The 16,119-nt window shown below is 40.3% G+C and overlaps 1 protein-coding gene across 1 annotated transcript; it reads left to right on the top strand.

Moving 5' to 3' along the window:
- The first annotated feature begins 3,229 nt into the window (after positions 1–3,229).
- Positions 3,230–15,816, top strand: enpp4 (ectonucleotide pyrophosphatase/phosphodiesterase 4). Its single transcript, XM_061715592.1, has 8 exons — positions 3,230–3,360; positions 4,845–5,091; positions 9,210–9,503; positions 10,317–10,421; positions 11,603–11,801; positions 11,890–12,063; positions 13,617–13,886; positions 15,273–15,816. Exons 2-8 carry the CDS (start codon positions 4,846–4,848, stop codon positions 15,374–15,376), a joined length of 1,392 nt encoding a protein of 463 aa, XP_061571576.1. The 5' UTR covers positions 3,230–3,360; position 4,845; the 3' UTR covers positions 15,377–15,816.
- The last annotated feature ends 303 nt before the right edge of the window (positions 15,817–16,119 follow it).

Here is a 16,119-nt window from a genome sequence, read left to right as displayed (position 1 = left end):
GGCTCAACTCGGCCTGGTTTCTTTTCCACTACAATTCAGCACCTGGAGCAGAAGTAGGAGGTTGGAGTGAAGCTGCTGTGACGTATTTGATTGTGTGATCTAAACGAAGAAGACAACAACACTAAAGATGTAGAACCTGGAGGAGATGATAGATGTGCTGCTGGGTCTGTGACTTGTGTTTGATATCAGTGGGTTAAGCAGCGGCTCATATACTGAGGCTACAGTCCTCCTCCTGCAGCGGTCGCAGGTTCGAATCCCGGCCTGCGCACCTTTGCTGCATGTCATCCCCATTCTCTCTCTCTCTAACCCCCTTCATATCTGCAACTTGAATAAAGGCCCACTAGAGCCCAAAAAAATCTTTAAAAAAAAAATTAGAGTGAGAGAAGCTTCAAGCGGCAACGCTTTTTCATTTCTTTTTTGTCTCGGCGCTGCTAAAAAATCTGTTGTTAGCCGCAAGCAGCTATGAAGTGACAGAGCTCCTGGTAGATCTGGTCGTTCCTTATCGCCCGTCTACATCCCTTTTTAATTCTCTCCTCAGCACCAGGTTTATGAACGTCTGCACCTCAGAGTTGGATCATGAAACAGACTTTTGCTGCCATTGCTGGTAGAATAAAATGAACAAGAAGCCGCCGTCAGAGTCGCTCCTTCACTGATGTCACATCCTGACTCAGACGTCTGACTCCAAGCCCCCGACCAATCGGTGGCCTGTAGTGTGATGATGTCAGATACAGCCGACTCAGTTGCTTAGAACCTCGGCAGAGTAGTTACAGAAAAGTATCTACTCGGCCAATAGACCCCTAGTGGAAAAGCACCAAACCGAGTGGAGTCGAGGCGAGTCGGTCTGAGTAGGTACAAGTGGAAAAGCGCCATAAGTGAAACTGCCCAGGATAGTCGTAAGCATGCAAAAGTTTCATGTTTATCACAAAAATATGACTGAAGCTGCACAATATTGCCTCAAGACCTGTTGTCGGTCTCCCTTTGCCTTTTTCCTTTCTGCATTGTTTATAAAATATTAGCAAAGAAGAAATGCTCAGTTCCAGACATCTAAGGTGACATGTCCTCCCGACCATTGTTTGTTTCCATGGTCAAGGGGCATTGTGTCAGGGATGGTCATGCGCCTCTAATCTAGACTACTAATATTATGTGAAAGGGTAACTCTCTCCAACACAAGTGGCCTGACCTCGCTCCCATGCAGCGGAGGAATCAAACACCTCTCTGTGAAACCAGATACTGAAGCTGCTCAGGCCTTCAGCAGGCTTTAAACCTCAACTCTGCTCTTTTCCTCTGGGGAACAAGTCTGTGTGCACGTCATTTTACTCGTTAGAATGTACTCATTTTATTTACATTATGCATTATTTATTATGGTTATTATTCAGTCATTTACTTCTGCTGAAACCGCCCTCATGATGAAGAATGTAAACTATGGAAAATGTGAGATCATTTTGAATTTGATGGCAGCAGCATAACTCAAATAAGGCAATGCAATGCAATGTTTACCACTGTGCAGCAGCTCCTCCTCTTTTAACTACCGTCTGCTCGAGAGCCGTGGACCTTCGTTGGTGGAAGCTGCAGGCAGGCCAGTTCAGCGCCCAGAGCTACATTTTCTTTCACAATCTTTTGATGCAGTTTTTCACACACTGGTAAACATCTGCCCATCTTAAGATCCCAGAGACTCTGCCTCTATGAAATGCTCTTTTTATACCCAGTCATGTTACTGACCTACTGCCAATTAACTTAATATAATAGTCAAATGCTCCTCCAGTTCCATCCCAACTTATTTTTAGATGTTTTGCTGCCATCAAACTTCAAAGTTGAGCTAATATTTTCCATGAAATGACAAATGTGTCAGTTTCAACATCGTATATGAAGTCAAATATGGGCTTATGAGATTTGCTAATCATTGAATTCAATTTAAATTCAATTAAATTCAATTCAATTTTATTTATATAGCGTCTATTACAACAGAAGTTGTCTCTAGGATCTTTCCAGAGACCAGAACATGACCCCCGAGCAATTATTACATAAACATAACATAAACACTGGCAGGTAAAAACTCCCCTAGTGGGAGAAAAACCTTAAGCCAAACAGTGGCAAAGAAAAGCTCATTGCATTTTGTTTATATTTACGTTTTACATGGTGTTTCTATTATTTTGGAAAGAGGTGTGTAATTTTAATCAAACGGTTGAGTCTCCTGGTTTCCTTCATATAGCTGTGGGATTCCCACCACTATTTATTTATTTATTTCATGCATGGTAGTGCATAGTTTGACAATATTACAGTAGTACATTTGTACACTTCAATCTACACACCCATGACCGAAAAGGAGCAGGATGAAGACAAGTCTTATTTTACCTGCCCCTTATTCAATACCAAAACAAAAAGAACAGTCAATGTAACCAATATTTACAATAAAATATACACCAAAATAGAAACCAACCACATATATCAACAGCACTGTTTAAGTCCCAGCCTATTCATGATCATATAACTTCAATATTTTATCTTTATACATTTTTTGGAACCTAAGTAAATTTGTACATTCCTTTAAATCATTCTAGAGTTCCACAGTTTTACTCCCACAACCGATATACACATCTGCTTGAGAGTGGTCCTTGCATACTGATGTTTGAAATTATGTTTCCTTCTATGATCTATAACTTCTGGATTCGAAAAAACAAACAACTGCTGTAGATTACTTGGTAATACTTTTCTTTTTGCCCTATGCATAACTAATAATGTCTGTAACTCAACTATTTCTTTAAATTAAATAAGTCCTGAATTAATAAACTATCCCAGATAAGTACACGTGTTTGCTGTCGATTTCGTAGTTTCAGGTTACTTAACTTTGCAAAAGCTTTAAGTACTTTCCCAAACAAATGAAACCTATCTCTGCTCGGCCTGCCCACATGTCGGAAGTGTGCTGCTTCAACTGTCATTCAACGATCACGTCAAGTTTACGTTAGTGAGGGAATCAGCTGACAGTTTTTATTTCAAAATAAAATACGCCTATCGTAAAGAAAAATAAAAAATACATTTTTTACGAAAATATAGAACATTTTAGACTTATTTTGGTCATGGTTTACAGATTAAATTATTTATAAAAGGAAATAAATTACAGACAGGAAATAATAATACAAATAATAATAATAATTAGATTAGTTATTTCCCCCAAACCATAAATGAGCTATTATTTTGAAACCTCAAACCGGAACTGTTTAAGAACAATATTAATATGTTGTAAATTCTCTGTTTGTGAATGTGGTGTGTTTACGATGAGCTAGATCGATCGTAGATAGTCGAACAAGCAAAGTTATTCATCTGCAGCACCAGAAGGACGACCGCCTGCAGGTCCTGCACCAGGTACTTTAATTAAACTACTATTATCTTAATAATAGCTCTGGCAGATTAGCAAGCTAACGCTACTGCCTGGGCTGCTGGATATTTCAGGGTTACATTGAAAATAACATAGTTTTTACACATTTATTGTGGGACACTCACTTATTTGTCCATTTTGGCTTTGGTTGTTGCTTCCAAGTTACATCTTTTGTTGTGAAAAGTGTCTTTTCTCGTGTGCTTTTCATCAACAACAGAGACTTCCTGCTTTTGTGCTTCTACTTTTTCAGTTTAATGAAAGTCTGAGACGTCACAAACTCCCAACTCCTGCATCCTGTCATTACTTATACCTCTACCTTAGATACACATTTAAAAAAAGATTTTAGCTGTAATTGATGAGCATTTTATTAATTTGTGTGTTGTATACACCCACTATTTATTTTTAATGCAGTAGTTTGTCCCTGTGTAGTTGTCATTACCACTAATTTGATTTCACTTTCTGGTTACTGTGAACACAGGGAGGCTGTGCTGAAGAAAAACAGGCTGATTACACTCTCAAAACCAAATCTGTTTAGTTTAATCAAATGAAAGAAGAAGACGTGGAGATAAAGCCCCGACTGTCCACTTTCAGTTAAATCAGAGCGGTCTCTTTAGTCAATTGAATTAGTTTTTAACCAATTTCACGACTTTGCAGCTTCCAAGTGCCTCAAATCACAGTGAAGGTTATTTGTTTAAGGGATGGGAGGATGATGTGGAAAGATAGTCAGACACGATAGTGGATAGGTGATGCTGAAGGCCAGATTTACAGCCTTGGATATCGATTATCTTTATCCAGTTTGCTTTACTTACCGCATTAGAAGTGGAATATATGTGTGTGAGTGCAGATCTGGCCTTAGAGGTCATGCTTTTCTCGTTTGTTTTGCTTCAGTTATAACTAAGTTGTTATTCATGTGATCAGAAAGTTTCATCATTGTTGGAATGATAAAACTATTTTCCCCTATAAATATAGATACAGCCCCTACATACTGTGTGGGAATGTTGCCAAACTGGTTTTGTTTTCTCTGTTAAAACGTTCAGTAAAATGTCCTACGTCCTCCCTCTGCTCAGTAACCGCAAGCGTTGTTTAAAATCTCTTCCCTTTCTGCATAAACATACTGATTTATCAGCTGATCCATTTCTTTTCATCTCCACAGATATCAGTGTCAACACTGTGGACAAATGTACAGAAAATGCAAAGCTAATTGCAATGACTGAAGAATGAATCGTATCTGTTGAAGGGCTGGGATTTCAGTTTTGTGGTTGTAGTGTGAACTTAGGCACATATAAGTTGTCGTTTTCTGTCCGTGGGCTCCAAGCAGTCACATTGAGCTGGATATTCGGACTCCACCTGGGTTTTTGACTGATGTTTTGGATGCGTGAGATGTATTTTTCAACCAGGAGTTTAGTGAAGTGAAACTGAAACAGTCATGCTGCCCGCAGCTTGGGTAATTCTTCTTTTTACATCTTTGCAGGATGCTACTGACAATACTGCTGGGCTTCCTGTGTGGTGTAAATGCTTATGCCCAAGAAAAGATTCAGCAGGCTAGCCCGCCGCCATCGCCGCCGCCGCTGCTGCTGGTGTCGTTTGACGGCTTCCGGGCCGACTACCTGCAAAGGTTCTCCATGCCGAACCTGAAGCTCCTGTACAGCCAGGGGGTCCTGGTGGATCAGCTCACCAACGTCTTCGTCACCAAGACCTTTCCCAACCACTACAGCCTGGTAAGCACGTTTGTTCTTGTTGTTTTCATCGTTAAAGGTGATTTGTCAGCTTTGTTTGTCACATGACAGTTTACAGTTGGGTCCAGAGGTATTTGGACACTGGTTTCGGGTTTATTTTCCACCACAGTGAATTAGAAATAACAAGCCAGATTTTGAGAAGGACAGCCAAGATGAGGGGAGTTTTGGGAAGGGGTGCACTTTTTTTTTCTTTATTAATATTTTTGTGACAGAACAAATATATCATCACAGAATTATAAACATACATGATGTTCACTGTCCTCTTTTGAATGAAAACATCTACAAGAAGCAAAAAAAACAACCCAAAACAACAAAAAACAAACATGTGCCTTACATCTAGAATAGAATAAAACTTTATTGATCCCCCAGAGGGGAAATTCAAACACAAACATACACGCTCTCGACAATGTTTACAAAATATAAACGAAAGTACGAAAAGGTAAAAAAAGTATATCCTGAAAAAATAACCGATAAATAACTAAGTAATTAAAGTTATAGTCTGCAATGTTTGAGAGCTAGCAAGATTTGAAAGTGGCACCTCCTCTAAGCCCCGCCCCCTCCTCCCCCTCCCGTCACGCTCCATCCAAAGCCACGCCCCCACAAACTTTGGGGAACGCACATTTGCAGGAGTCCAGTTTTCCAGGACATTTTGGACAGCACATTTTCAACAAAACTACCCCATGTCTCATTCACCTGTAAGCGAGGCCGGTTTTGGGGGGGGGCAGGGGTGGGCTGTGTCCACCCAAACGTGCATCCTGCCCACCCAATCAAAGTAATGGGGATCCTTTTATTTTTTTATAATTTTATTTATTTTTTTAATATAAAAAAATATCACAGAATATCTGTACTGTTTCTGATTGGGTGGGCTCTGCGCATCATTTTTAGACACAACAATGAACGCATACCGCAAAAGTGGACCCGAAGCCCCAGCAAAATGAGAACAACAGAGAAGTTCAGAACAACAGACAGAGCACACACTGAAGGCTGATTTATGGTTCCCCGTTACACCAACGCAGAGTGGGTCGTGTCGCCGCGTACCCTACGCCGTAGGCTACGGCGTAGCCCTACGGCGTACTACTACTGCTGCTGCTGGGCGGAGAGTCCTGCAGTAGCTGCGCCGGACCGACGGCTCTGCTCCCCGCTCTCACACACAGCGGGGACCGAGCCGCTCTGGAAAAAACTACATAATAACTAAATACTGGGGCTCAGTGGCAGAGGGGAGGGAGGCGGGGGGGGGGTTGGGGGGGGGGGGTTACCATAGGACACTCTGAGCCCAGGAGGACCCGTGGGAAGTTGACACGGGGGGCTGGGAGCAGAGTACGCGCATGGGACAGGGGAGGGGGCGTGGGCGGCATGAAGGCATCTGATTGGTTCTTTCCCCCCTGCCAAGCCTCTGGTCCTGGACCAATCCGTTTCATTCGGATCGCAAAAAACAGATTGGTTAGAGTTTTTACAGGATTAAAGCTGTCAGAGAGGTCGGATGTTTTTCTTTCCTTTTTCTGAACACATTATTCACTGGCTACTCTCAGGATGGAAGGACCATCTCACCCAGTATAACAATAAATGTTTTTGAATACGATTGCAAACTATACCTTTTAAAAAGAGCAATATGAAAAAAGACCAATATACAAAAGAAGTACTAAACCCGAAAAACAAATAATATATACATGTGCAAAGAGACAAAAATACTAGTGATTCATTTAGAGAGAGAAGGTTATTGCACTTTTAAACTGTACTTGTTGAGTGACGTGAGCCATTACTTAAAGAGAAAGCAATTTACAAAAATGCTGACCATAATATATATATGTATATATATATATATATATATATATATATATATATATATATATATATATATATATATATATATATATATATATATATAATTAAACAGAGCAAATATACAGGTGGTGCTTTCAGAAAGCAGGTTATTGCACTTGAATGACTAGAGTTGGTTGTTGTAGAGTCTGATGGCTGTCGGGATGAAGGACCTGCGGTAGCGTTCCTTCTTGCAGCGTACATTCAACCCTTAAATTGACCAATCACTTCTATTACATCAAGTGCCACATAATTAATCAAACATCCCCTCTATTAATGTCAAAAACAAGCCCCAAACTTGGTTGAAGATCCTCTCTCCCCATTACTCTGTAAGTGACCCGTTCAAACGCAGCCATTCTAGACATTAGTTCAATCCATTTCTTAAAACTACACAAAGCAGATGATTCCAGTGTCTTGAAATTATTCTACATCCTGTTGTAGTTGCCAAACGTACCATAATCTCTGTCTTCCAGTCAGAGTGATATTGTCTGGCAACAAACCCAAAATACACAGAGCTGGGGACTTAATGAGATGTACTTTGAACACTTAATTTATGAGGGTAACAACCGCTTCCCACAAGTGTTAATTTTTTTCACAAGAATATAACCTATTTTCAAGAGTACCAGCTTCTTTCTCACATCTCCAGCAGGAGTCACTGTCCTTAAGTTTTAGTTTGGCCATTTTACTGGGTGTCCAGTGGTATCTGTTAAGCAGTTTGTACTGAATAAGCTGAGACTGTGCTTCTCGAGAACAGTTGCATTTTTTTTTCTAAACTACATCACTTCATACATGCATATGGTTATTCAAGGTTTAAAAAAAAAAAAGTAGATGTCCCCTTTGCTCTTTCATTTTATTCGTAGGAAAATTGCTTTTGAGCTTTAATTGTTACAGCGCTTCTCCTGTCAATGAGTGATGAACATCCAGCTCCCTGCGTATCAGTAATCCCCGCCCCCTAGCTTGGGAGAGAGAGATAACAACACTGCGCCTTGAATACGGCTGGGCAATTACCCGGAAACTAATCAGAAGCCACAATTAAAACCTACAACCGACATATTCATGCTCATGATAATTATTTCAGTCATATCACTTTGAAATTTAATTTTGTTTGCAAGAGCAATAAGATTTTTAATGTTTTGTACATGATGATGTTTGAATCATTCATAATAAGTTATTTTCTACTGTTTAAGAGCATGATGCTTTAAAACTAAAGTGTGACCTTTGAAAAGTTGTTTTCTATTTTTCATTGGCTTTAGTTCAGATAGTTGTCTTTTTATTTTAATGTATTTTGTTTAATACTAAATTGCAATGTGACCAATCAGGTATGGACTTTAATTTTCAAGTTGCAAGTGCTTTAATTGCAATATCTAGCATGCAGTAAATAACCATAAATGGCTCTTTTGTATATGTGTGTGGTTTGTTTTTTTTTGTTAGGGGGGGTACATGCAAAATAATGGTTGATCGTAAACGGGTCACAATCGCCCAGCCCTCGGCCTAAGTCAGGAGGAGTCCGAACATGAAATAAAAATGAAAAGTGATTGAATCGAGGCAGCTGGACTTTCTTTCCCTTGATTCTGTCAGGGAGGTTGTAGTAGGACCCAGATGCAGGAGAGCAGGAGGCAGGAGTTCAAAAACTGTGATTTATTCACTCAAAAACAGAACCAAAAACGCTGCTAACCAGGATACAAAAACCAGACCGTGAACACGATTCAAAAACTATGACAAAACCTGACGTGGAAAACATGGAGGGAGGAAACAGTACGGACCAGCAGGGAGCAAGAGAAAGACACACATCCACTTTTATTGTGCACTTTGAGAAAAAAGTCGAAATGTCGAGAATAATGTTGAAATACAATTTCGAGAAAAAAGTCGAAATTTCGCCTTTTTTCTCAACTTTTCAACATTATTTTCAACATTTCGACTTTTTTCTCGACATTTCGACTTTTTTCTAGAAGTGCATAATGAAAAACAATCTTCCTCCTCTAAAATATTCTTTTTATTTTTCTCCTGCCTGGCCCTAATACTCTTCCGTAGTATTAAGATAAGAACTGGGATGTCTGTTTTTCAAGGGTGAAAACACATACGTCTGTGGAGGAAAAGACGAGTTTGAAACAAGTATAACATCTTTTGGAGCACAGTGATTGTTTATTTGCATATTAACAACCATGGTGTAGACATCTGTCATCCATCTGTCTCTGCTCTCCTTCATTGTTGGCGTACAATTGCATTTTACAACATTCTCAAGCTGTGTCTTGATCTAATCCCTTGTTCACGTGTGTCTCCAGGTAACGGGGCTGTACGCGGAGTCTCACGGCATCGTGGCCAGCAACATGTACGACCCCAGCAGCCACAAACGCTTCAGCATTGGCAACGACAGCGACCCCATGTGGTGGAGCGAAGCCCAGCCCCTGTGGCTCACGGCCCTCGACTCCGGCTACAAGACTGCGGCCGTGATGTGGCCCGGCTCTGACGTGGCCATCGCCAACCGCACCGCGTCGCACTACTTCCCCTACAACTATCAGATGACGTTCCAGCAACGAGTGGGGAATGTCGTAAAGTGGATGTTAGGGAATGAAAAGGTCTCCATGGATGAATACTAATTCACTATGTGATTACAGGGAAGTATAGAAGAGTATTAGGGCCAGGCAGGAGAAAAATAAAAATAATATTTTAGAGGAGGAAGATTTTTTTTTCATTATGCACTTCGAGAAAAAAGTTGAAAGGTCGAGAAAAAAGTCGAAATGTCGAGATTAATGTTGAAGTACAATTTCGAGAAAAAAGTCAAAATGTCGTGAAAAAAGTCAAAATTTGTGAATAAAGTTGAAATGTTGAGAAAAAAGGCAAAATTTCGACTTTATTCACAAAATTCCGACTTTATTCTTGAAATTGTATTTCAACATTAATCTCGAAATTCCGACTTTATTCTTGAAATTGTATTTCAACATTAATCTCGAAATTCCGACTTTATTCTTGAAATTGTATTTCAACATTAATCTCGAAATTCCGACTTTATTCTTGAAATTGTATTTCAACATTAATCTCGAAATTCCGACTTTATTCTTGAAATTGTATTTCAACATTATTGTCGACATTTCGACTTTTTTCTCGAAATTTTGACTTTATTCACGAAATTTCGACTTTATTCTTGAAATTGTATTTCAACATTAATCTTGAATTTTGACCTTTTTCTCGAAATTTCGACTTTATTCTTGAAATTGTATTTTAACATTAATCTCGACATTTCCACTTTTTTCTCGACATTTCCACTTTTTTCTCAAAGTGCACAATAAAAAAAAAATCTTCCCCTCTCAAATATGTTTTCTCCTGCCTGGCCCTAATACTCTTCCATAGGGAAGGACTGTCTGCTCTGTAACTCTTCTGCTTGTTACTAGGAGCCAGGAGTGATGTTTGCGGCGCTGTACTGGGAGGAGCCGGACCGCTCAGGTCACGCCTTCGGCCCTGACAACGTCACTGCCATGGCTAAAGTTCTGAAAGAGGTGCAGACATTTACTGAAACAAATAAAATCTTTAATTTGGTGTATTTGTATTTGCTGTACTGTAATTATAACTTATAAAACATCCTTTAAATCCTTCATCCAAGTTGAAATAGCTCAGTTTGTCATTACTTCGCCCATCAGGACAAAAGTACAATATAAACATTACAAACTAAATCTTTGTAAAATGTTCTTTATTTGACGATAAGATTACCAACATTACTTTTGCAGTTAATAAAATTCAGCCTACAAACGCGCCCCTCCGGTAACCAAGGCAACGCCGGTCAGAGTCGGACCAGGTTTCATACGGTTCTATCAAATATCTGAAAATATCGCTCCAGTATTTTGTTGTCAGTCACTGATATTTCGAATAAATGAAGAAATTACAATGTTATTGGAAGATTATGGGATGTGTGGACGATATAAAGGCAGGGAATCCAGTGATGGTGTCATGAAATGGTGGTTGGTCGGACCCAGATGTAGGAGAGCAGGAGGCAGGAGTTTCCCAAAAATACTGATTTATTTACTCAAACAAACAAAAAGCGCTGCTGAGCAGGATACAAAAAAACAGAGCTCAAACAAGAACCAAAAACCAGACTTGGAAAACACGGAGTGAGGAAACAGTACGGACCAGCAGGGAGCAAGGGAACGACCAGACCAGATACACACAAGGGTTAACGAGACACAGGTGCAAACGATCAGGGCCGATGGGAAACAGGAAAGTCAAACAAGAACTGAAACACAAAGACACGGGTTTCAAAATAAAACAGGAAGTATCAAACCATAACAGATGGACTACAACAATCAGAATCAGAAACAGAAATAAGTTTATTGCCAAGTCGTTTAACACACACAAGGAATTTGTTGTGGTGATTGGTGCAATGCAAAGGAACAAATAATATTATTAAAAGAGAAAATGTACAACATGTTGGTTTTAAAGTGCCGGATGAATGAGTATGTGCAAAGGTGACCTAGGATGTGCGTTAATGTAACGCATAAGGTTAGGATTACGTTAATGTAACGTATAGTGGGGTGGGGGGACAGTCTGTGGTAGACGGGGGAGAGTATTTTACAAGTTAGGACATCATAAACACCTGAAACACACTCAAGTAACAGCAGGATGCAGCTGAACATCTGTCCTGCAACCCCCCCATGACTCTGAGAGCTCCTTCTCCCGCCCCCAGGTGGACGACAACGTCGGCCTGCTGATGTCGGAGCTGAAGCGGGCCGGCCTCTGGGGCCGGGTCAACCTGCTGGTGACCAGCGACCACGGCATGGCCCAGTGCTCCGCCGAGCGCCTCATCCGCCTCGACGACTGCCTGCACCCCGACAACTACACGCTGGTGGACCTCACGCCCGTCACCGCCCTCATACCGGCGGGAGGTGAGCTGGAACGCTCTTTGGAACGCTCTTTCTGTTCATGTCGCTTGCTTCGATCGATTGATTCCATCTGTGTCCTGTTCTCCCTCAGACCCGGAGGCGGTGTTTGAGCTGCTGAATAAATGCCACCCCCACATGACGGCGTATCTGAAGAAGGACATCCCTGAGAGGCTGCACTACCGGAACAACGAGCGCATCCAGCCCATCATACTGGTCGCTGACGAGGGCTGGACGATCATCCAGCGAGGGAATACACTCCCCCGATGTGGGTCATTAGTCTGAACTGTCCTGTTCACCAAACCTGTCAAGTCTCCCGTTTTTGGCCGGGAAACTACCGTATTTCACCCCTCTTTCCTGCCATCCTCCTACGTCCTCCTCCTCCATGCAGGAGAAAAAATATGATATTGAGAGGGGAAGATTTTTTTTATTGTGCACTTCGAGAAAAAAGTCAAAATGTCGAGATTAACGTTGAAATACAATTTCAAGAATAAAGTCGAAATTTTGTGAATAAAGTTGAAATTTCGCCTTTTTTCTCAACATTTCAACTTTATTCACGAAATTTTGACTTTTTTCTCAACATTTCGACTTTTTTCTCGAAATTGTACTTCAACATTAATCTCGACATTTCAACTTTTTTCTCGACATTTTGACTTTTTTCTCGACATTTCGACTTTTTTCTCGAAGTGCATAATGAAAAAAAAATCTTCCTCCTCTAAAATATTATTTTTATTTTTCTCCTGCCTGGCCCCAATACTTTCCGTTTCCTCCCGTATTAGTATTTTCCCTTAAATTTCCCGTTTTATGATATAATCATTTTTAAAAAGCATTATTGTGCCTCTCCAAAACGAATTCTTACTAGCCTCGTGAGAACTGCCACCTTCTGTAGCCTGGTTCTCGTGAGGTTAGAGGCAACAACGGGAACAAACTCGGAACAACAAATCTGAGCGAAGGATGGATGTAACAAGCGAGAAGGCATTTCTGCCAAAAAGGCGAAGCCTTCGTGTAAATATCTCTAAAAATGGGATATTTGGTTTTCCTAAAGAGGAGCAGGATGGGGCTCAGTTACCCGTTCTGAAAGATTTGTAACTGCGTTTTTAGTGTCTCTCACAGGTAAGGACCGATGTCCGTCAACAGCACAGAGTCGTGCGTGTAAAAAAAAAAAAAAAAAGTAAATGTTTCACTTGAAGATAATTAGTGTGTATATAAAGTAAAAATATCAGAATCATGTTTATTTGGCCAAGTCAGGTCAAACAAGACATGGAATTTGACTCGGTTATTTTCGCTCACTGTACAGTAAATAGGCAAATGACGCTCTGATTAACATATATACAATTTAAAAAAAGTGAAAGGTGCAGCAGTATGAGGTAGACATGGTTATGGAAAGGTGCATTGTTACAGCATATGATTGTGGTTGTTATTATTATTGTGCAGTGAAAGCTAAAAAGTAACAGAGAGCGAAACACTGTGGCGACCATCCGCGGCCTCATCTTGAATTTAAACCTGTTAAATATTTAAAATAAATGTGCTTTATTTCACTTTTGTGTTTTCATTGAGGCTCTATTATAGGGAATTACATACATAGGAATGTCCACAGCATTTCAGTGTCAAAGGTCGGCCTATCAGGCTATGAGCACATAATTGTAGTTTGCAAGAGGTTGACAAGTAGTTATTTTAGATTTCTTGTAAACTTGTCTCAAATTGTAAAATACTGGACCTCAGTTGGGCTGGTGGTGGAAAATGTCCCTTATTTTTAAATCCAAAACTTGACAGGTTAAAGGACCAGCGTCCACCTGCTCTGACTCTCCTCTCTCCCCACAGTGGGCGATCACGGGTACGACAACTCCCTTCCCAGCATGCACCCTTTCCTGGCGGCGGCGGGGCCCAGCTTCCGGAGGGGCTACAGCCTGAGGAGCCTGCAGAGCGTGGACGTGTACCCGCTCATGTGCCACCTGCTGACGGTGCCGGCGCGGCCCAACAATGGCAGCTTGGCCCAGGCCCGCTGCCTGCTGGCTGCAGAGACCTGCTGGGACGTGTCCCTGGTGGTCGGGCTGGTGGTGGGCGTCCTGCTGGTCCTCTCCATAATCACCGGTGGGTCCAAACACACCACTTTAATCAGTCTGTCAGATTTTTCCTTCAGTTAAAACTGTTGAAATTTCCTGAATTAGTGGAACACAGAATTCTGCAAATTATGTGGAAAGCTCATAAGAAAATTTTACCAATCAATATACAGAAAAAAATTGAAAAAAGAGAAAAGTATAACGTAAAGGAACAGAGATCTTTAAAAAAAAAAACAAAATTAATGGACGGTTGTGTTTCTGTAAAAGGTATCTGTGACTGGGTTCTTTCCAGAAAAACTCCAATCCCCCCAAAAAACTGGCAGTCGGATAATGTTTAGTCAATGTTTTATTGTTGTCGACCTTCAAAATGCATAAATACATCATTTACAACAATGCAAAAAAATACTGCAATGGAAAAATTAAATTAATTGGGGAAAAAAAATTCAAACAGGAAGTTTATTACAATCTAGGTTTCTACTCTAGCTGCTGCCTTCTGTACAGCTGACTCCACACTGTCTTTCCTCCAAGCCAAACCGGCTTCATTTATACTTGTAGCCCCTCCCACTACACCTGGATTCAATCACTTATTGCCAATCAGACTGAACGGGACACAGCTGACGATCATGCGGTGTGTGTGTGTGTGTGTGCGTGTGTAAATATAAACATAGGACAACTAGTGTGCACCCTCAGTTGCGTTACTAAACTGGGAAAAAGAAAGGACAATGGTGATCATTACCGGTGCTTGGACAGAAAGGGAGCGGAGAGAAAGTACAGCGTGCGTGTATGAGTGTGTATTTGTTTGAATGTATGTTTGTGTGCGCCGCCCGCAGTCAGACCGCACTCAGTGAGGGAGCCGCTCCGTTACAGTATCAGTTTATGGAACAATCTGGATATAGAAGCCAAAGAATGCAAATCAAACATTACATTTAAAAGAATAATAAAAGCCAGTTAGATGAAGAAATATCATGATAATTGTTAAGTTGGGTGGATTTTCTTTTTTTCTCTCCCTTTTTTTAGCACCATTGTCATACTTTTTTTCTTTGAATCAAAAAAGAATTTGACTATCTGTTTTTGACAACAGATATTTTGTGTTATTTTATAACTTTGTTGTAGTTTTGGTTTTGTTTATTTTTTTTATTTTTTTTTTAAATTACGTTTATTGGAAAGTGTTTTTTTTTTAAATTGCGTAATTTGTCATTTGTTTTAGTTTTTTTTAATTATTAATTGAAATTTAATTTCTTAGGAAAAAGGGGCAGATAAAATAAGCCTAGTTATCTTTCTGTTCCCTTTCATTCAAGGAAAAAGATTTGTTGTAATTATATTGAACTATTATGTTTTTTCTTTTAATGAATGAAATAAAGAAATACATTTAAAAAAAATATTTTTTTTAACACTAACACCCCTTGTTCTCCTGCAGTTCTGTTCAGATTCATGAGCTCCCGTCGCGTCTCGGGCTCCCGGCCCTTCCAGAGACTGGAGATCTCCCACGACGACGACGATGACGACCCCTTGCTGGAGTGAGGCGGTCGGAGCCGACCCCCTGTTTGTCCTCCAGTAGGTACTTGTTGACATGCTGCACTTTATCGCTCTCATCCTCCCGGACGTGTTCATGGCGCTTGTTCTCGCATCCAGGAGGAAGCCAGTTGTTTTGCAAGCCCTCAGGTCTGTTGTTGTGTACCATAGCTCTTATTAGGTCTCCATGATGTTACTGTAAAACTATTAGACTTGAACGTGTTTCCCTGGGAGCTGAGGCTGGTTTTAAGGAGACACCTCAGGTGGAGGGTGACGGGACTGGAGGGAAAATGTTTTCACTTGTTGTTTGTTGTGGGTTTTTTTATCCGTATGTGTTTTTTTTTGTCAGCAGAGGGCGCTATTAGCTTATTTAAGACTTGTTACAGATCACAGAGAACCTGCTTCTCATGGGAGATTTTGATGTTGGACATATTGAAAGATTTGAATGTCATTATATATATATATATATATATATATATATATATATATATATATATATGTATATATATATATATATATATGTATATATATATATATAAATACTCTGAATATTTCTTATCGTAATATTGATATTGATGCATGTGATCTGCAGTTATTAGGATTCTACCAGTGTCTGCAATCAGTGTCCGACTGCTTCCAGCCCACCATCTCTGCTCTCATTGGCTGCATTTTAATTCAACTGTATTTCTTTAATAACAGTTATTTACATATTCTTTCCATCCCTGTTGTCAGGCGGCACAGCGAGTCTAAAT

This window comes from Cololabis saira, chromosome 24 (assembly GCF_033807715.1).
Source record: "Cololabis saira isolate AMF1-May2022 chromosome 24, fColSai1.1, whole genome shotgun sequence".
Classification (NCBI taxonomy): Eukaryota; Metazoa; Chordata; class Actinopteri; order Beloniformes; family Belonidae; genus Cololabis; species Cololabis saira.
Note: the sequence above shows the minus strand (reverse complement) of the source record. Positions and strands in the feature narration are given on the sequence as shown.